Source organism: Quercus lobata, chromosome 1 (genome assembly GCF_001633185.2).
Source record: "Quercus lobata isolate SW786 chromosome 1, ValleyOak3.0 Primary Assembly, whole genome shotgun sequence".
Lineage (NCBI taxonomy): Eukaryota > Viridiplantae > Streptophyta > Magnoliopsida > Fagales > Fagaceae > Quercus > Quercus lobata.
In genome coordinates this window covers 27,059,573-27,081,170 of record NC_044904.1, presented here as the reverse complement: position 1 = coordinate 27,081,170, position 21,598 = coordinate 27,059,573, and the positions used below count along the sequence as shown (strand labels likewise).

The window sequence follows — 21,598 nt, the reverse complement described above, 5'->3', positions numbered from 1 at the left end:
AAAATATATAAGAAAAAAAATCAGTATTTTGATCTAATAATAAAGAATTATTATTCGGAGCTGAGAGGATATCATAAGTTAAAATTATTTATAAAAAAATTATCTGAAAATATATTTCATTAAAAAAAAAAAAAAAGAGACAAAGAAAAAGAAATAAAGAAAGAAAAGAGAGGGTGTTTATGATTATGATGGAGGGTTTCCTTTCCTTTCCTTTCCGAGCTTCCCCTTGCATTTCATTTGTCACTCCAACTCCTACTGTCCCACTCTGTGCTTTTACCAGTTACATCACTCACACTCTCCTCCATTCACACACAACCAGCCAAGCCAGCTACTAGTCTATATAGACTATACATATAATATAGTGTTATAGAGTCAACATGCACCGATTTGCCACCACTCTTTTCGTGCAGTGATGACATCCCATTCCCATTCCCATTCCCAACCTCGATGTATCCGCGTTTCCAGGTGTCACCGCCACCCCTCCAAACCCATCACCGGCTTCTGCGCCTCGTGCCTCCGCGAGCGCCTCGCTTCCATCGACTCCGCCACCCGCCACGAGATCCCCATCCCAACCGCCTCCTCCTCCTCCGCCGCCCTCCGCCGCACCAAATCTTACTCCGCCTCCTCCTCCGCCGCCGTCTCCGACCCTCCCCGCCGTAAATCCTGCGACGTCAGGTCTCGCAACACTCTCTCCGACCTCTTCAGTATCCACGACCACAACCACGACGCGGTTCCGGGAGGCTTCGAGGTCGAGGAATTAGGGTTTCAGCTGAGGGAAGAGGACGAAAATGAAGAACAGCAAGAAGAAGATGAAGATGACGAAGAAGAAGAAGAAGAAGAAATTAGGGTTTCTGAAGCTCCGAATGTTCAAGAAGACGAGAATGTGGAGTTGAAGACGATGAAAGAGTTCATAGATCTCGAATGGCAGACCAAGAAGCGCAATGGAGGAATGGACTTCAGGCACATTGTCTGGGAAGCAGCTTCAGTGTTCACCAAGAAATTGAGCAAATGGCGCCGAAAGCAGAGCAAGAAGAACACTAAGAACGACTGCGACACCGTCGATGCCGATATCAACCGCCGCGCGCGGCCGTGGAGGGAGACGCAATCGGAGATAGGGGACTACGGTTTTGGGAGGAGATCTTGTGACATGGACCCAAGGTTTTCCGTCGATGCCGCGGCGGCACGGTACTCGTTCGACGAGCCTAGAGCTTCCTGGGATGGTTATGTGATCGGAGCAAAGGCATTTCCGAATCCAAATCCGAGGCAGCTTTCGCCTCTGGTTTCGGTTGTTGAGGATGTTAATCAGAGTCGATTATCGTTGGATTTAACGAGTCCTCCTCCTCCTGGAGGTTCAGCTCAGACAAAAGATTACTATTCGGAAATGTCAAGGCCTACGAGGAGGAGGAGCTTTGATCGCTCCAATTCACTTTGTAATAAAGAAGTAGATGACTTGAAATTGATATCCAACGCTAAGGTTTCGCCCACCACCACGGAGTTATTCTATGGGGCTAAGTTGCTGATTGCAGACCAGAATTTGAGGGACACCAATGGTTCTGAGATTGTCGATTCGGGCTCTAAGGACTCTGTTGTTAGTCAGAGCGGTTTCGACAAGTTGGGCAAGTGGCATAAGGTGCGGAATATTTTCAATTTCAAGCCTCATAGGCGGCGAAACGAATCGAATTGTGGGAATGGGAATGGGAATGAAGAAAAGTATGTTGAAGGAAATGTGGTTGATCGTTCCTCCTTTGGTGAGTCTTGGCAGAAACTTAGGAGGGTAGCCAATGGAGAAGCAAATGGAAATGGGTCTGTGAGCCAAAAGCTTATCCGGAGCTATAGTGTGAGCTGTAGAAACCCGTGCAAGGTGGCTGGATTGTTCAATCATGCTGAGACAAAATCCAATGGTGTCAAGAGAAGAGAAGAGGTAATACTGCAACACAGCCGGAGCGCGAGATATTCGCCAAACAACCTTGATCATAATGGCCTGTTGAGGTTCTATTTGACACCGTTAAGAAGCTACCGCAGAAGTAAATCGGGAAAGAGTAAGCTAAGGAGCTCGAGTTCTATAGCCAGGACTGTCTTGTGAAGGTGCATCAACTGTTCTTCTAAGACATATCTTGTTGTAAAGACATATATAAAAATGTGTTTAGTTCTTGTTGTTGGGATAAAAGCACATCATATTGTAGTCTTTTCTCTGATCAATATGCTTTTCTAATAATACCAGTAATGGAATTAGAAAACTGATCGCCTTTTGTTTTCCTTGCTCTTGATGGTAGTGAGAACTTATATGGAAATATAAAATGCCCAAAAATGCTTGTCATATACCTAGTATTCTAATCTGTCATTATCTTTTTTTATTTTAATTTTTTAAAATTTTTTTATTATGTGGCCAGAACATTTTTGGTTCTTGAAATGATGCAATATTTACTCTAGATAATTTTGAAATTATTGGTTGGTCATGATTTTGGGTAGTGGTGGGCAGTGGGAACTGAAATATGTGTCCAAGTAATTGTGCAGCTGGCTCTTTGAATATGAATTGAAAATCATTGTAGAGCAGGAATAGGTGACTACTAGAAGTCTAGAAGTAGACACCTGATGTTAATTAGGTGTCAAAAAAAGAAAAAAGAAAAAGACACCTGATGTAAATTAGTGTGATCTTCACCCAATTTTAAGTGAGGAACTATGTTTTGAGATTGTAGTCTAGAGTTTTGTGAGAGATAAGACTGTCTACCTCTTTTATCGTTTTAGTTGAACTCACTGAGTATTGAAAGATAATGGGGAGTTTACTCATGCTTATACTTAGTGAGTATTGAAAATGCAGAACAGAGCTTCTAATGGGCAGACTGCTTTCATGAATTAATACAAAGAACTCACTTGAGAAGAACCCCATTAAGATACAGAGATTGCTGACAATCCATCAGAAGCACTGCATCATGAACAACTTTCTTGGCTTAGGAAATTTGGCGAAAACATCATCAGCCTTAAAAACCTCTTAAGTTATCAAGTTAGATATATGACGAGATAAAAATGCAAATTGTACCTTTAATAGATTTTCAGTCAATTTGGCACTGCTTACAGCCAAGAAGCTTAAAAAACAGTACTATCAGGTAATATACCAGAATAATGTGAAGCCATCTCCTTGGTAACAAAAAGGTGGTGAAGTTTAGAGAGAAGTGAAACATCCATTCTTATTCTAGCTAAAGATTTAACATTTAAAGTTCTCATTTCATCAACTTGAAGATTTACAAGAAAATCAGAATGACTGAAGATTACAGCCCAACGGCTATAGTAATCCAAAAAAAAAAAAAAAAAAGACACTGATCAAAACACACAAAAAAAAAAGTTGAAAAGCAAGATGATGAAATATGGCGTGTTCATGTTGCAACGTGCCAATCAGCACGTGTCCATTTCATATAATGTGATAGCAACAAAATTTATGTGGAAATAAGTCAACTATCCAGTAAAGTTTTGACTCTAAGAAAGAAGTTTTTAGACTTTCAGTTTCATACACCTGCTTCTATATTTCCATAAACTTTGGATCACAGGCAAATTTCCACATCACAACACATACCATGCAACTTCTATAAAAGGAAATTAATTGCTTTTTGGTTCTACCAGTACCATCTTCACTTTGAATTAATTTTCAAAGCAAATACCCTCAATATGGCTTATATGTATATATAAATTGCAGGGCTCATTCTGTTTAAACTAGAAGACATGACTTATTCCCTTAATATCTTGATCAGACTAAAAACAAAACCTTCTGAAATTAAGCTTCTGAGAGAAATGACATTTTACTGCAAATTAATGCTGCACCTGCATAATCTTGCCAGTCAAAGTGACACTAGTACCATTTCGTATTAGCAGCATATCAGACCATAACAGCAAAGTATCCCATCATAGCCATTACTCTCCATGGGACAGCACTAACCATGCTGCTTGTCTGAGGTAAACTGATAATATATCCGCAGCAAGAATTGTAGTTCGCAATAGGTACACGTCCAATACCACTCTTAAAAAAGAACAATAGATCATAGCCATGAATTTGGACTTACTGATAATTGGTATACTTTGCTAAGGGAAAAATCCTTTAAAAGATAGCCACGAAAAACGAGCATTAAATACTTGAAACTAGTAGAAATTACCGCAGATACCAAACTCAACTATGGACTGCAAAGAGTTGCATGTAATTTCAGGCCGAATGCATATTGAGTGACTTTTAACGGTTATATTGATTCCTTTGGTGAGATTACAACGTCTAAGACACAATTCTATTATATGATATACCATTTAAATTATATTAATCTATACGTAACACCTACACTTCCCTAAGTCTTGGATGGGGACCAGATGTAAATCCATTTCATATTGATGTGCGATTCATATTAGTAAGAAACTCAGGTACTCATTCCTGTAAAGCTTATGGCTTAAAAGGTCTTTCCCATTCACTAAGCCCCAAGAAAAACGCAGCAAAAGACTTTCATCGGTACGTGGTTTTTGATAAGTCCTATTATGAACCAAAACAGAGACAGAAACATACAGCAATGGGAGCTCAGCTCCCTTTACCATGCACCTTCTAGTTTTCAAACTCCTCTTCTTACCAACTAAGTTTGGGCCCCTAGTTATTAGCAGTCTGATAATGCATAAATTATTTTTCTCTTTTCCATAGCAAGAACACTGAGCATTAAACAAGATAGAGGATCCAAAAGTCATTAAACTTTAAGTACCGAACAGCAGCCAATCAGCTCAAACTTTACACAATGATAAGAGTTTCACAAAACCATTGAACCAATTCCATTCAGGCTACATTTCATAATAATATAACTCAGAACCGCTCTTAATGTTTCACAAGACCATACAACATTCACTCATACTTCACAAAACTATCACTCAACATCATGCCCCTTCTCTTGAAGCTCCTGAATGACCTCATTCCTCATCCTCAACCACAGCTTCTGAGCTTCTTGCTCAAGCTTCTTGTTTTGCAAGTCCTTCTGGTAGTTAAACGCATCCTTATCGGTTTCAACAACCCCTTTTGGACCGATGGTTGTGCCAATCATACCCCCTTTGGCAACGAACTCTTCCATTGCTTCTTCATCACCCGGGTACGGAAACTCTCGCCGCTCATACAGGTGTGCTAGCTCTTTTTCTTCCTTGGGGCGGGGCTTTAACGTCCACCAACCTAGCGGTGATGTTTCGTTGTAGAGCCATGCGACACCAAATAGCGTGTAAGTACATAGTAGAGCCTTGCCAATTTGCTTCCAGAAGTAGTAGTCCTCTTTCCCAAGTCCTATTTTCTTCAAATACTTCTGGGCATTCATCGATTTCACCAATTGAAAACCTGAATACAAATTAGCCAAAAAACAAAGAATCAGCTTAAGATGTTTCATTCAAACATTTCACTGAAAACTTGGGAGGGAAATACAGAAGTTCACGTCTTTGTATAACAAACGAGTGAAACCGAGTTAAAAGTAGTAAGAGGAACATTCTGAAACAAATAAAACAAAACCAAAACCAAAACGAATACGAATACGAATACGAGGTGAGAAGAAAACAGTGATTGAACTAAACATTTCATCGAACAATTGGTGGGCATTGTAATCTTGTTTGTTTAAAAACAAACCCCATAAAAACGTTTTGTTTGGAGTTTTGGAAGATTCAAAGACTAGGCTGTTGAATTTACCTGTTTTGGCTTCTTGATATCGTTTGCGAATCATTGTGATTTGTCAGTGTGAAGCTGAAACTGGAAGCTCGGGGTGTCTTGACAGTTCGATGAGGAAAGGGGTCGAATTGGATATAGAACTAAAACATTTGCAGGTGGGAAATGATTCTCTACTCTCATGCGGAATAAACGGTGGAGATATGTTGATCGCATGGGCTTGCTGGTGTCACTTATCTAACGGTTGAGATTGTTGCGGTTTTTGTGATGACCGCAGGTGTTACACCTTCCACGTAGTGATAATACAGATCAATTGTTTTGAATTCCAATATCAATTGTTAATCATAGTTTTTTTTTTTTTTTTTTTGGAGAATCAAGTTAGAATTTGTTAGTTCAGCATACAAGAATAAGATGAAAAGTGGAGAGTTGCACAAGTTGGTAGTGAGTATAATATGTTCATTGTTTACTGAGTTACGGTCTACAAATCAATAAGTTGTGAAATTAGGTGTATGATTGAATATATTTCTAAATATATTCTTGTTAGATGCCATACTTTATATTACTTAATTAAATTTGATCAAGAGTACAGTCGGTTAGAAACTATAATTAAGTTTTATTCAAATTCATATGATTATTTGAAAATAAAAAATAAAATGTTCCAATTCCATTGGTTATGTAGGTAGAAACTCACTAGATTAGATTGAATCAAAGTTTACTTTTTAGTTTTCACTTCAAAACTAAACCCTAAGAATTTTATCAGTTGAATCTAGTCTCAAAACCCAAACCCAAAACCATGATCAACACTCAATAACTCAATAGAATCTAGAAAATGAAATTACCCCTTAGAGAAAAAACAAGATTGTGATACAACCTATGCATTTATTTATCTTAATTTTTCTTTGGCTTGTCCAAAACAGTCAGATCATGGTGGAAAAAGATTCTTTTAGTGTCGTAAATGCCAGTTTAGCTGGGCCAAAAAAAAAGAGTAAATGTCGGTTTAGCAGTTTCATCTTTAAGTAAACTTATTTGCTTAAATTTACTTTTTACCTCACTTTTAAGCAAATAAACTAACATTTTTTATAATTAAAAAAAAAAAGCTAATTTATTTCATTTTGTCTCATTGGTTTCTTAAATTAGTTACCAAAATAAAAGATGAAATGCTAAAAATGTGGTTAAAACTGACAGGTAATTCCGTTAATAGCCGTTTTTTAAGCACTCCTTACAAAATACCAATATCCACCACATACAAAGTGCACAACAATTTTTTTGGTAATAGCTGAAGTTAGCTACTTTGATAAAAACTTTCATTTTCACTGAATATTTGTCAATATATCCATATATCTTAAAAACCATGGCCTTAAATGGCCATATTGTGATAATTGAGCTACTTATTGCTATGACTTAGCAAGAAAAGAGCTACTGGTAGTAAGTAATATCTATAGTACAGGTCATCAAGCGAACGCATGCCGGAAAGAGGCTTCAGAGGAAAAATGAAAATCATTGGTGCGACAGTAAGTGTTAAGAAACAGTTCTTCTGGTACATTGATATATGAAGGGAAATACATTGGATTAATATAGTTCACTTTCTTTTGTTCACTCTATTTGATTCTGTTTTACACATCATCTAATGAAAACAATATAAAGAGTGTGATGTTTGAAGGTGACCTCCAATTGGGTTGTATGCATAAGAAAATGAAGCGGACCATACATACAATACACTATATAAGCGCTTCAATTCAACCACCAGAGTAAGCCATCATCGGAGAGTCCCCAATGGCTTTTTATATGTGTACCAATTTGCAATGATGAGAAAAACTCCCAAATTCAGCACACTCAGCACTGCCAAGAGCCAAAAGAAGTTATCGAGATGACCATAATTTAAATTGTCAGGTATCCATCCAAGCTTCCCATGCCTAGTACTCACTTTGGTAACAATGGTTACAAGTAGAGTGCTCAAGTAGTTCCCTAGTGCCACAGTGGTTAGTGAGAGAGCAGAGCACAAGCTCCTTGTGGCATCAGGTGCTTGCTCATAAAAAAACTCCAACTGCCCAATGACTGTGAAAACTTCTGCACACCCTATGAGGAAATACTGAGGAACTTGCCAAAAGATGGACATAGGAATGTGCTCAAGTGTATAGTAGTTGTGTTTTCTAACAGCCTTAAGTCTTTCAAGTTCCAAAATTGCTGCAGATACCATGGCAAAGATGGATATGATGAGGCCAATGCCCATCCTCTGGAGTTGAGTTATGCCATTTTTGTGACCAGTGAATTTTCTAGCAAGTGGGACAATGATTCGATCATAGATTGGGACCCAAAAAAGGACACTAAGTGTGTTGAATATTGAAAGAGATGCTGGTGGGATTTCGAAGGTTGAGGAACCAATGTGAATATCCATGGTGCTGCCTTGCAACAAAAATAAGGTGCCCATCTGACCACAGACAGTGGAAAAGACGATACCCATGGCCAATATAGGAAGCAACCGTATAATAGCTTTCAGCTCCTCAACTTGGGTAACTGTGCAAAGTCTCCACGGGTCTGCTGCGAACTTTATCTCATCTGTTGGTACCTCCATGGCTGCCTTGTCAAAGAACCTGAAGAATACAACATTATGTAAGGATTCATGTAAGTCAGGGAAATAGGGAATGCTAGAATGAAAACAGAATCCACCCAAGAAATGGAAAAAAAAAAAACTGTCTTACATTTACACAAAAGCATTATGTGGTATCCTAGTTTGATCTGCAGTATGGACATGAAATCCTTACATTTGATTCTCACAGCAATGGGATGGTTGTAATTTTGAAGCCTATACTGATTACATTCTAGACATTGAACTGGGGGATTCCTATGTTTTTCTTTTTCCTTACTTTCTGTTTGCTTTTAAAGAGAGAATGAAAATTTACAGTTGATTAAGAAATGTTAATTTATTCAGCTAAAGAATTAAGATTAGTAAAATCCTGTCAAACCTGTGGGATGGGAGGTCCTTATCCCAGGACAAAGCTATGAAACTGTGGAAAACTGATTTCGAACTTCTTGCATATTGACTCTCATTGGTAAGCTAAGCTTTTTAGTTTAGAAACATACTTGAAATCTTTTGTGTGCTCAAGCTTGCGGCTTCCTCTGATAGCAGATTCTGCCTCAGCAGTCTCGTACAAAGCAACAGCCTTGTCAGCAGGTACTTCAACGTGGTATTTTCTAATGGATGCTATCACCACCTGACACATGCGTGTCAGAGCGCTACCCCCAGGTTTCTGGTTCCTATACAACCATGTACCTGAAAAGAAGCTCACTACAGCAATTGCCATGGTCACTGCTGGGATGCCAAAGCCCCATCCCCAACCTATATTGTCTTGTATCCACACCAGCAAGGAAGAAGCAATGAGAGCACCAACATTGATTGAAAAATAGAACCAACTGAAGAAAGAAGATTTGTGTTTCTTCTCATCCTCATCGGAATCATCAAATTGATCAGCTCCATATGATGAGACACAAGGTTTAATCCCACCAGTTCCAAGTGCAATTAGGTAAAGTGCTAGAAAACACACTGCACTTTGTGTAACTGTTGCATGGCAATCTTCTTTTCCATAACACGTTGGCTTTAGGCCAGGGATGGATGCTGACAGTGTCAAAAGTGTCATCCCCTAGGTAGAATTGAAAAAGATTTCATCATTTAATGAGCAAGGACACATGACTCAAAGGCAAGATGCTCTGAAAACTTGGGTCAAATTTTTTGAGAATCTGAATTATATATGATTGCAGTCCTGGGTAGAGTTGACAAAACAGGAATAGAATTCTCCTAATTTCAAATGAAACAGTGTACATGCTGCTTCATCAATTAAAATTTTAAATGACGAGGCATATATAAATCTATAGATTTGTAATATTAATTTGAATCATAAAATGAATATAGATTTCTTTGTATTTTTTCCCTAGCTATTAGGATATGTTTCCTGATGAAGTGCAATTACTAACTAGTCTATCAAGTGACACCGAAAGTAGAAATCACTCCTAATTTCAGATACCCCATAATGAATGGAGTGTTGAACTCAGTATGCACTTCACCATGACGACTCTAAAATACACATATAGGCTGCAAAGTTTAAGTTTCAAGTGAACCAAACTTACAATAACATAGATGACGGAGAAAAGGGCAATAGTCCAATATCTTCCAAGATAGGAATCAGCAATGAATGCGCCGATCAATGGGGTGATGTAGCATGTTCCACCCCAATTTGAGACATTGTTAGAAGCAGTAGCACTGTGCTGATGTAGTCGATTCTTAAAGTAAAGAGTCAGGTTGGTCCTCATCCCATAGTATGCCAATCTTTCGCAACATTCATTTCCTGTTGATAAAAGTTTAAACTAATAAGCATCTTATCCAAAGCATAACTAGATTTACTAGTAGTATAAGGAAATGGATTGCACAGTATATACCAAGAATAAAGGGACAGGCCTTCCAGGTTCCAGTTTTGGTTTTATCAGCTGGATTTCCATGGTGATCTACGGTCCCATCTTTCGTGTACTTATCATCATCTTCTCCCATGGTTTTTCAGAAACTTGTGTTTGCTCACTATTCTTAGGGGATTTACTCAAAAGCCAATCAACTCAGAGCTAACTCAGAGCTTGAGGTTGAGCTAATAGTACACTAAATAAGAACCACGAAAAAGCATTAAACTATATCTACACGTATAAGTCTGAAGTTTAGAATTTATTGTTGTTAGGATCGAATTGAACTACATCAGAAATCATGTCACTATCATTTTTCTTACCAATTTTTCCTCTGTATGTTTTTTAACATTTACTCATTGAAAGTGACTCAAAAACTCAATTATTTAACAATCTAATTAAATATCATCTCTCTTTTATTTTTAACTTTTCTTTTCATTATTAATTTCCTAATTTATTGTTACACTTTCTTTCTTTATTTTACATTTTCATCTCCCTAATACTTTCTAGTTTCTATCTTAATATCACTCTTCATCTAGCCCTATATCTTCCTTTATTTTGACTTTTTTTATTCTCATACTTTTCCTATAAATTTGACACTCTCTTTCATTATATGCATAATTTTCTCTCACAAAAAAGGTTTTTTTTTTTTTTTTTCTCTCTCTCTCTCTCTCTCTCAAAATTTTTTTTTTTCATTTTTTGGTGGATTTTTTTTTCTTGCGTCTATAATTTAGGTGGATGAATTTTTGTGTTGGAACTCTACTTTGAATTGATGTGATTTAGTTTTGTGTTTTAAGTTATTATCTTTTTTTATTCTTTTAATTGTTAAATATTATCCTATTGCATTATAAAGATAGTATATAAGAATATAATGTTATTCTATTACATAGTATGATTTGGATAATTTGATATTTATTGCTATATCTTTTATTTTTATTCCTTTCTTCTCATATTATTTTATTTAACATTTAAATTCAACCACATTCTCTATATCACCAAATTAAGCAAGCACAAATCAAGCAAATGCCTAGACTACCTATTTTTGCACTATATTGCAGAAGGACTGTAAATTTTGGTACATATTTTTGCTGGAGATTGGTGTGAAACTCTCTCTCACACACTTGCCTTCCTTTATCATACATTATGATTAAGGGAATCAAAATATTTATGCATATAGTTTATAATTTTGATAGCATTCTTTAAATGTGTCTACTAAAAACAAAAGAAAAAAAAGGGGAGTCTGGGCCTCTGGAATGAGCAATTTGTAGACTTAAAAGGCTATTGAGAATAGACTTTTTGAATCAAGACCAAAAAATATATGGACTACTATATATCATATAATTTAATCTTTACATATTCATCTACTTTAACTAATGTTGTATATACATATTCATCTTTTGCAGTTTTAACTTTATATATAATTTTGCATTTATATATTCATCTATTTTAATTTAGATATTGTAAGGACTGGAATTGGATCAGACCCAATACAGGATTGGGTTTAAGCCCAAGAAGCCCAAACAATAAATTTATAGAGCGTGGATGAAAGAACTAGATCCACTCTAGAAGAAAAACGATAAAATTTGCTAATTTAAGGCTACTAAACACAAGTAAGATAAGAAAGTCTGTCCTCGGAGTGGCTTGAGGAGTTTATATTATATTGTCTTGTTTTTCAACAGTTTTACAAGAGTTCACAGTCTTATCGAAAAAGTTTTTGATTTCTTCTCCCCTCCTCTTTTTCTAGTACATCTTCCCATGTTATATACTACAATCTTGGTATCATCCCTACCACACACGTGTAGGTTAGATTAGAGGAACTCCTTCCTGTCCCATCCAACACCTCCCAGAACCATCAACTAATAGTTGTAAGGCTGCTTGACCACTGCTCAGGTATCACCTCCACATTAATGCGGTCAGAAAGTTGGTTGGGAGACATTTAATGCGGAAGTAGCAGCTTTTTTAAGATATTTGTTGCCCTTCTCTTTTCTTACCCCTTGTTCAACGTCCAACCCTTAGTTGTGATGTAACTTCGAAGAAAGTCCATGACAATATGGCACTCTATCTGATTTCGAACCCTTGTTGCCGAGATGGCTTTTCTCCTCGGACATTCGTTGGACTTATCTCTTATTACCTCTGCTCTTTTCTTTACTCTGTTCCCTTTATAATCTTATCTGGACATCCTCAGATGGTCTAATATCCTCGGATTGGGTCATAGGCCCAGTTAGTACGGCCTTAACAGCACTTCCTGATTAACTGGCCCCCACAATAGCCCCTCAAAATCTTGCTTTTCGACTTTTCAGGAGGAAAGGATGATTTTGATGTCCTCAGCCCATCTTGTGTATGGTCCTATTCTGTATTCCTGACCTCTAATATGCCTTTTTACCTGCTCAAGGCACGCTCCTAACGCTTCAGCGTCTAGAGTGCGCCATCATTAAATTTTGGCGGCGCCCTTGTCCCTCACGTTCACCGGTAAGATGTAAATCTAATGGTGGGGGATTTTTCTTGTTTTACGAGCGGGAAATTTCCCTCTTGTAACTTCTGCGCCACTATAAATAGCTTTTCGAATCAATTCTTTTTCTTACTTTCAGTAATCACACAGTCCTAGAGCTCATACACTGAACCTGTCTCTCTCCTTCATCTCCATGTGCATCTACAAATACTAGAAATTTGTCTGAGGACCCTTTTTCAAACCTGTAAGTCTTCTTAAACGCTTTTAGTTTTCATTTTAAACCTGTTAATTTTTCTTCGAAACCTCTTAGGAAAATGGGTAAGTTCATATGTTTGGTTGAGTTCGAGGAGGGTATGGGAAGTTTTAGGACTAAGTATAGAATTCCACCAACAGTAGGCATGAGGTGCACTGCCCAGGGGGAGTGTGTCGGTGCTAAGAAAATAGGAGAGGTGGTCATTCCCATGATTGCCTTCATAGAGGGAGGGATAACCATTCCCATGGGTACCATCACTAGGAATTACCTTAGGTTTTTTAGGTTATCTCCCACACAGTGTGCCCCAAATATGTTTAGGGTCTTGGGGAGTATAGAAGCTTTAAACGAGAGAATGAACCTAAACCTAACCCACCACAATGTGAATTGGGTATACAACCTGCACCATTTGAAAGGGCAGGGATATTACCTCAAGTTGAGGCATCTCGAAGTAAGGCTAATCCAGTGCCTCCCCATTTCAAACAAAAACTTAAAGGAGGATTTCCTAATCTTTTCTAGGGAATGGCACGATGGCCTCCCTTGTCCGACTAAGGAGGGAGAACCAGGTGGGGGTATAGTTGTAGATTTATGAATTTTGGTTTGCATTTCTCTTTTGTTTCCCCCAACATCCTTGTCTCTAATGAAAATTTATTTTAATTCAATGGTTTTGCAGATAAGCGTACTACTAAACCCAAGCTTAGCTTAGTTAACAAAGCGAGCTTAGATAGGATCCTGCAAGCCGAGATGTACGTGAATGAAGCTGACGATCAACTTCGAGTAGCCCATTTAATTCTTGGGTACACACCCCTTTCGCTTGCATTCTAAGTCCCTAAGTACGTGATCAAAGCCCGTGACCCTCGGCTCCACCATATCAGCGTTGTCTACCAAGGGTTCGTTGTTCCAGAGGGTGTCCCAATTCCTAAAAGTACTCCCCGTACTCAACCATTCTTTGTGGTCACTCCTTCAATAGGAGCATCCTCATCCCAGCTCGTTCTCGAGGAAGAGAAAGAAAGAGAAGAAGAAGAAGAAGAAGAAGAAGAAGAAAAAAACCCAGAGGAGGTTGTAGATTTGTCAGACTCCTCGAACAAATTCAAAGTATTTAACCAAACTCTACCCCCTGAGGACGTATTTGACGAAATGGGTGTTCAGAGGAAACCCTAGACGAGTTTGATGGAGTTGATAGAAAATCAACCCAGAAAAGGTGCATCAGGGAAGTCCACACAGTCTCAGATTCCCCTTTCTCTTCCCAAATCTCCTCCTCCTACTCCTCACCCACCTCATCCTATCAGTCCTGAACCTGCTAATCCAAAAAGGAAAAGGGAGCAGAAAGGGAAAGATGTGGTTGAGACGGGAAGATCTCATCCGACCCAGGAAGACGAGGCTCAACGAGCTGCGAAGCAGCAAAAGGTCAGCCATGCGTCACAACAGGGCATGGAGAGATCGGACACTCAACCTCCAGATTCACAGGCTTGGCTCCCACCACCCATGCACGGCGGTGAGCCCTTGAGGGATGACGCATCACTCAGGGACTTCAACGGTGGCATTGGGTGCCATGTTGCCTCGGTCGTGGAGGAGGCCTTGTTACTTCCAAAGGATATGTCCAAGCTATGGAATATGAGGAAGAATGAGGTCTTCCTCAATTGTAAAAGATATTTGGGCATGGTATGATGTTAACCCCTTTTTTTTACTTATAATTATTATTTATAGATATATACTTTTTATTGGCTATGGTATTAATCCTTTTCTTTTAGGCTGTCCAAGCCACTTTCAGGCTTGAGGAAATTACCAATTCATGCTACCAGTAATTGGAAGATGAAAGAAAAAGACGAACGACAGCTGTGTAAACACTTACCATTGTTGAAAATAGCAATGTTGAACTAATGAAAAAGCTGGCTAAGAAGGAGCATGCTCGCTGTAGTGCTGACTCGGCCTTGGATGGCGCGTAAAGGCAAGTCGAGGAACAGAGGAAGTGTTTGCACGAGACAACTGATCAATTGACTGCTGCCAGGGAGCAGATGGTAGCGCTCAAGAAACAACTGGAAGAAGCCTAAAGGCTTAAGGATCGGGCTAAAAAATCCAAGGCTGAAGTTGAGAAGGCAAAGATTGAGGCCGAGAAGGTTAGGGACGAGGCTGAGCAGAAGGGTTACAACCTTGGAGTAGCTGAGACCGAGGAAACCCTTTGGGCAGCGGTCCCAACTGTGTGTTGTATTTACTGCGCCCAGACTTGGGATGAAGCCCTTAACCGAGCTGGGGTTGAGGCTTCTTCTGAGTTGAGGAAACCTAAAAATGTATTCTACCCTTCTGCCACACAAGTCTCGGACCTTCCTTCTGCTTAAGATGAAATGGCTTCTACAGTTGCTGATCCAAATAAAGAAGCACAGCTTCAGGATCCTCCTCTTCCCAGTTAGCAAGGGCCAAATAAAGAGCCCAGTGCTTCCCAAGAAGTACCTACGGACAAGGCTGCAGTGGTTCTGGAAGTAGGAGCAGCTTCCCAGGGCTTTCAGCAAGACTTGGCTTCAACTATCATGCCCGCTGAGGGAGCCTCCAAAGATAAAGAAGGAATAACTACCACAGAAGCAGATAACCCATCTTGACTGTCCTTTGTTTGTACAAGAGAAAAACATAGTTTACACATGCTTTTAATTGGTAGTTAAAATGGACGATAACCATTGAATCCGTAACATTACGTAGACATATTTTGAATACATATATATCTATTCTAACAAGTTTAACCTCAAGAAAACATCCTAACGTTTGATTAAACAAAGTTAAGTCCAGGGCACCTCAGAATGCTTTAAGTGATGCTCATAGGCTTATTGAGGTTTACATCTTTATTAGGTGATCACAAACCCTGTGATCCGAGAATGGGAATTAAGGGTTTACTCCCTTTAAATGCTCAAGTTCGTGTTGAACTAACATTTTAATAGTACCAAGGTGTATTAATTTCTATTGAACCTGTTTAGCGCTTCAATAGATGTCACAGGGTATTAATTTCCACTAAGTTTGTGGTCCGAGGAACCTGACATAACTTAGTTTCTGTTTAATACTTCAATGGATGTCATAGGGTATTAATTTCCACTAAGTTTGTGGTTCGAGGAACCTGGCATAACTTAGTTTCTGTTTAATACTTCAATAGATGTCATAGGGTATTAATTTCCACTAAGGTTGTGGTCCGAGGAACTTGACATAACTTAGTTTCTATTTAATACTTCAATAGGTGTCATAGGGTATTAATTTCCACTAAGTTTGTGGCCCGAGGAATCTAACATAACTTAGTTTCTGTTTAATACTTCAATAGATGAGGAAACACATGATGTATGATCGGCATAAATTGAAGGGAGGCTAAACAAGATTATTTTTATTAATTATAATACCTCTTTAGATTGTTTACATTCCAAGGGTGAAGTACAACTTTTTCATCTAGACGATAACCATTGAATCCGTAACATTACGTAGACATATTTTGAATACATATATATCTATTCTAACAAGTTTAACCTCAAGAAAACATCCTAACGTTTGATTAAAACAAAGTTAAGTCCAGGCACCTCAGAATGCTTTAAGTGATGCTCATAGGCTTATTGAGGTTTACATCTTTATTAGATGATCACAACCCTGTGATCCGAGAATGGGAATTAAGGGTTTACTCCCTTTAAATGCTCAAGTTCGTGTTGAACTAACATTTTAATAGTACCAAGGTGTATTAATTTCTATTGAACCTGTTTAGCGCTTCAATAGATGTCACAGGGTATTAATTTCCACTAAGTTTGTGGTCCGAGGAACCTGACATAACTTAGTTTCTGTTTAATATTTCAATAGATGTCATAGGGTATTAATTTCCACTAAGTTTGTGGTTCGAGGAACCTGGCATAACTTAGTTTCTGTTTAATACTTCAATAAATACTTCAATAGATGTCATAGGGTATTAATTTCCACTAAGTTTGTGGTCCGAGGAACTTGACATAACTTAGTTTCTGTTTAATACTTCAATAGATGTCATAGGGTATTAATTTCCACTAAGTTTGTGGCCCGAGGAATCTAACATAACTTAGTTTCTGTTTAATACTTCAATAGATGAGGAAACACATGATGTATGATCGGCATAAATTGAAGGGAGGCTAAACAAGATTATTTTTATTAATAATAATACCTCTTTAGATTGTTTACATTCCAAGGGTGAAGTACAGCTTTTTCATCTAGACGATAACAATTGAATCCGTAACATTACGTAGACATATTTTGAATACATATATATATATATATATATATATATATATATATATATATCTATTCTAACAAGTTTAACCTCAAGAAAACATCCTAACGTTTGATTAAACAAAGTTAAGTCCAGGGCACCTCAGAATGCTTTAAGTGATGCTCATAGGCTTATTGAGGTTTACATCTTTATTAGGTGATCACAAACCCTGTGATCCGAGAATGGGAATTAAGGGTTTACTCCCTTTAAATGCTTAAGTTCGTGTTGAACTAACATTTTAATAGTACCAAGGTGTATTAATTTCTATTGAACCTGTTTAGCGCTTCAATAGATGTCACAGGGTATTAATTTCCACTAAGTTTGTGGTCCGAGGAACCTGACATAACTTAGTTTCTGTTTAATACTTCAATAGATGTGATAGGGTATTAATTTCCACTAAATTTGTGGTTCGAGGAACCTGGCATAACTTAGTTTCTGTTTAATACTTCAATAGATGTCATAGGGTATTAATTTTCACTAAGTTTGTGGTCCGAGGAGCTTGACATAACTTAGTTTCTGTTTAATACTTCAATAGATGTCATAGGGTATTAATTTCCACTAAGTTTGTGGCCCGAGGAATCTAACATAATTTAGTTTCTGTTTAATACTTCAATAGATGAGGAAACACATGATGTATGATCGGCATAAATTGAAGGGAGGCTAAACAAGATTATTTTTATTAATAATAATACCTCTTTAGATTGTTTACATTCCAAGGGTGAAGTACAGCTTTTTCATCTAGACGATAACCATTGAATCCGTAACATTACGTAGACATATTTTGAACACATATATATCTATTCTAACAAGTTTAACCTCAAGAAAACATCCTAACGTTTGATTAAACAAAGTTAAGTCCAGGGCACCTCAGAATGCTTTAAGTGATGCTCATAGGCTTATTGAGGTTTACATCTTTATTAGGTGATCACAAACCCTGTGATCCGAGAATGGGAATTAAGGGTTTACTCCCTTTAAATGCTCAAGTTCGTGTTGAACTAACATTTTAATAGTACCAAGGTGTATTAATTTCTATTGAACCTGTTTAGCGCTTCAATAGATGTCACAGGGTATTAATTTCCACTAAGTTTGTGGTCCGAGGAACCTGACATAACTTAGTTTCTGTTTAATACTTCAATAGATGTGATAGGGTATTAATTTCCACTAAGTTTGTGGTTCGAGGAACCTGGCATAACTTAGTTTCTGTTTAATACTTCAATAGATGTCATAGGGTATTAATTTCCACTAAGTTTGTGGTCCGAGGAACTTGACATAACTTAGTTTCTGTTTAATACTTCAATAGATGTCATAGGGTATTAATTTCCACTAAGTTTGTGGCCCGAGGAATCTAACATAATTTAGTTTCTGTTTAATACTTCAATAGATGAGGAAACACATGATGTATGATCGGCATAAATTGAAGGGAGGCTAAACAAGATTATTTTTATTAATAATAATACCTCTTTAGATTGTTTACATTCCAAGGGTGAAGTACAGCTTTTTCATCTAGACGATAACCATTGAATCCGTAACATTACGTAGACATATTTTGAATACATATATATCTATTCTAACAAGTTTAACCTCAAGAAAACATCCTAACGTTTGATTAAACAAAGTTAAGTCCAGGGCACCTCAGAATGCTTTAAGTGATGCTCATAGGCTTATTGAGGTTTACATCTTTATTAGGTGATCACAAACCCTGTGATCCGAGAATGGGAATTAAGGGTTTACTCCCTTTAAATGCTCAAGTTCGTGTTGAACTAACATTTTAATAGTACCAAGGTGTATTAATTTCTATTGAACCTGTTTAGCGCTTCAATAGATGTCACAGGGTATTAATTTCCACTAAGTTTGTGGTCCGAGGAACCTGACATAACTTAGTTTCTGTTTAATACTTCAATGGATGTCATAGGGTATTAATTTCCACTAAGTTTGTGGTTCGAGGAACCTGGCATAACTTAGTTTCTGTTTAATACTTCAATAGATGTCATAGGGTATTAATTTCCACTAAGGTTGTGGTCCGAGGAACTTGACATAACTTAGTTTCTATTTAATACTTCAATAGGTGTCATAGGGTATTAATTTCCACTAAGTTTGTGGCCCGAGGAATCTAACATAACTTAGTTTCTGTTTAATACTTCAATAGATGAGGAAACACATGATGTATGATCGGCATAAATTGAAGGGAGGCTAAACAAGATTATTTTTATTAATTATAATACCTCTTTAGATTGTTTACATTCCAAGGGTGAAGTACAACTTTTTCATCTAAATTTTCCAAATAGTAGGCACCTATTCTTGCCACTGAAGTGATCCGATATGGTTCTTCCCAATTAGGCCCTAATTTTCCCCAGACTGGATTCTTGGTGGTTCCCAAAACTTTCCTTAGTACCAGATCTCCTACAGCCAACGGCCTCAGGTTTACATTGGTATCGTAACCTTGCTTGAGCTTATGCTGGTAGTAAGCCAGTTGGACCATTGCATTCTCCCTTCGCTCTTCGATCAAGTCCAATATCTTTTCCAACAGACCATCATTACCGCCCGGGGTAAATGCACTAGTTCTCAACGTTGGGAAACCTGTTTCCAGAGGGATTACGGCCTCAGCTCCATATGTCATTAAGAAGCGGGTCTCTCCTGTTGACCGTCGAGGCGTTGTTCGATACGTCCAAAGGACATATGGTAATTCTTCCACCCATTTTCCCTTTGTTTCGTCCAACCTCTTTTTAAGTCCATTAACTATAACCTTGTTGACAGCTTCAGCTTGCCCATTTCCTTGAGGATAGGCCGGAGTTGAATATCTATTCTTTATCCCCAGGTCAGAACAGTATTGCCTGAAGGCTTTGCTATCAAACTGAGGTCATTATCCGAGATAAGGGTATGAGGAACCCCGAATCGAGTAACGATATTCTTCCAGATAAATCTTTTGACATCCACATCTCTGATATTAGCCAAAGGTTCAGCTTCGACCCACCTAGTAAAATAATCCGTGTCGATTAATAGATACTTTTTGTTTCCTAGTGCTTTAGGGAAAGGACCTACAATATCTAAACCCCATTAAGCAAAAGGCCAAGGGCTGGAAAGAGGATTAAGAACTCCTCCTGGCTGATGGATGTTTGGAGCGAATCTCTGACACTTGTCACATTTTCTAACATATTCTTGTGCTTTTTTCTGCATATTTGGCCACCGGTATCCTTGAGTAATGGCTCGGTGAGATAGGGATCTTCCCTCCGTGTGACTTCCGCAAATTCCTTCATGTAGTTCCTTTAGGAGTGACTCTGATATCTCGGGATGTACACAAAGCAGATATGACCCAGAAAAAGAACGTTTATACAACTTTTTGTCCTTGGACAACCAAAATCGAGGAGCTTTCTTTCGTATTTTCTCAGCTTCTGGTTTCTCCTCAGGCAATATATCCCTTTCGAGGAATAGCAGTATGGGGTCCATCCAGCTCGGCCCAAAGTTGACTTGATGGATCTGAAGCAAATCTTTCCTCGTTGGGGTGGGGAGGCATAAATCCTTGACAATTATCACTTGGGGCAAATTCCATGCTGAGGAAGTGGCAAGGATAACCAAGGAATCTGCATGGGTATTTTCACCACTGGGGATATGTGATAAGTCAAAGGATTCAAATTTTGTTTGCATATGCCTAACTTGACCCAAATATTCTTGCATTCTTGTATCTCGGGCTTCTAGTTCCCCTTTTACCTGACCTACGATCAGTCTTGAATCTGAGAACATTTCCATTGCCTTTCCACCCATTTTCTGGACCATAGTCATTCCCATCAGTAAAGCTTCATATTCCGCTTTGTTGTTTGTAGTCGAGAATCCCAACCTCAAGAACTTTTCAATGATGATCTTTTCAGAGGATATCAGAACTAGCCCCACTCCTGCTCCCCACTGGTTCGCTGTTCCATCCATATGTACTTTCCAGGATGAGGAGTCTTGTATGGAGATTAGGCCAACCAATTTTTCATCCATGCCATGTTGCTTCACCTCTGCTTCTTCTGGAAGCTCAGCAAACTCGAATACTAGATCGGCGAGAACCTGGCCTTTCACAGAGGTACGAGGCATATATTTGATGTCGAAAGCCCCTAGAATCGTGCCCCATTTAACAATCCTCCCAGTATAATCTGCACTTCGAAGTATGGACTTGAGCGGTAATTGAGTTAGAACCACCATGGTGTGCGCTTAGAAATAATGGGGGAGTTTTCATGTAGCATGCACTACTGCCAAGATGGCCTTTTCCAGTGATAAGTACCGCACCTCAGCTTCATGAAGTGACTTACTTATGTAATAGACTGGTCTTTGGATGCCACTGTCTTCCCGTATCAAAATAAAACTTACTACATGAGAGGCCACCGCCAGGTAGGCAAACAAGATCTCGTCTACCTCAGGACTGGACATGATAGACGGCTGAGATAGGTACTCTTTTAGCTGCTGAAATGCTACAGCACATTCCTCGGTCCATTCAAATCCTTTCCACTTATGCAGTAAAAGGAAGAAGGGTCTGCACCTATCAGCTGACCTAGAGATAAATCGGTTCAA

At 38.4% G+C, this 21,598-nt stretch overlaps 3 protein-coding genes across 3 annotated transcripts; 1 reads left to right on the top strand and 2 right to left on the bottom strand.

The window, feature by feature from the left end:
* The first annotated feature begins 211 nt into the window (after positions 1–211).
* On the top strand, positions 212–2,313 carry LOC115985293 (protein OCTOPUS). The gene has a single exon (XM_031108252.1). It carries the CDS (start codon positions 413–415, stop codon positions 2,081–2,083), a length of 1,671 nt encoding a protein of 556 aa, XP_030964112.1. The 5' UTR covers positions 212–412; the 3' UTR covers positions 2,084–2,313.
* Positions 2,314–4,695: 2,382 nt separating this feature from the next.
* Positions 4,696–5,917, bottom strand: LOC115991932. The gene is made up of 2 exons (XM_031115955.1): positions 5,681–5,917; positions 4,696–5,338 (listed from the first exon to the last, which is right to left on the bottom strand). Exons 1-2 carry the CDS (start codon positions 5,712–5,714, stop codon positions 4,884–4,886), a joined length of 489 nt encoding a protein of 162 aa, XP_030971815.1. The 5' UTR covers positions 5,715–5,917; the 3' UTR covers positions 4,696–4,883.
* Positions 5,918–7,174: 1,257 nt separating this feature from the next.
* On the bottom strand, positions 7,175–10,315 carry LOC115985283 (protein NRT1/ PTR FAMILY 8.2-like). The gene is made up of 4 exons (XM_031108245.1): positions 10,088–10,315; positions 9,779–9,996; positions 8,738–9,294; positions 7,175–8,247 (listed from the first exon to the last, which is right to left on the bottom strand). The coding sequence occupies exons 1-4, from the start codon at positions 10,194–10,196 to the stop codon at positions 7,413–7,415; spliced, it is 1,719 nt and encodes a 572-aa protein (XP_030964105.1). The 5' UTR covers positions 10,197–10,315; the 3' UTR covers positions 7,175–7,412.
* Between the last annotated feature and the right edge of the window lie 11,283 nt (positions 10,316–21,598).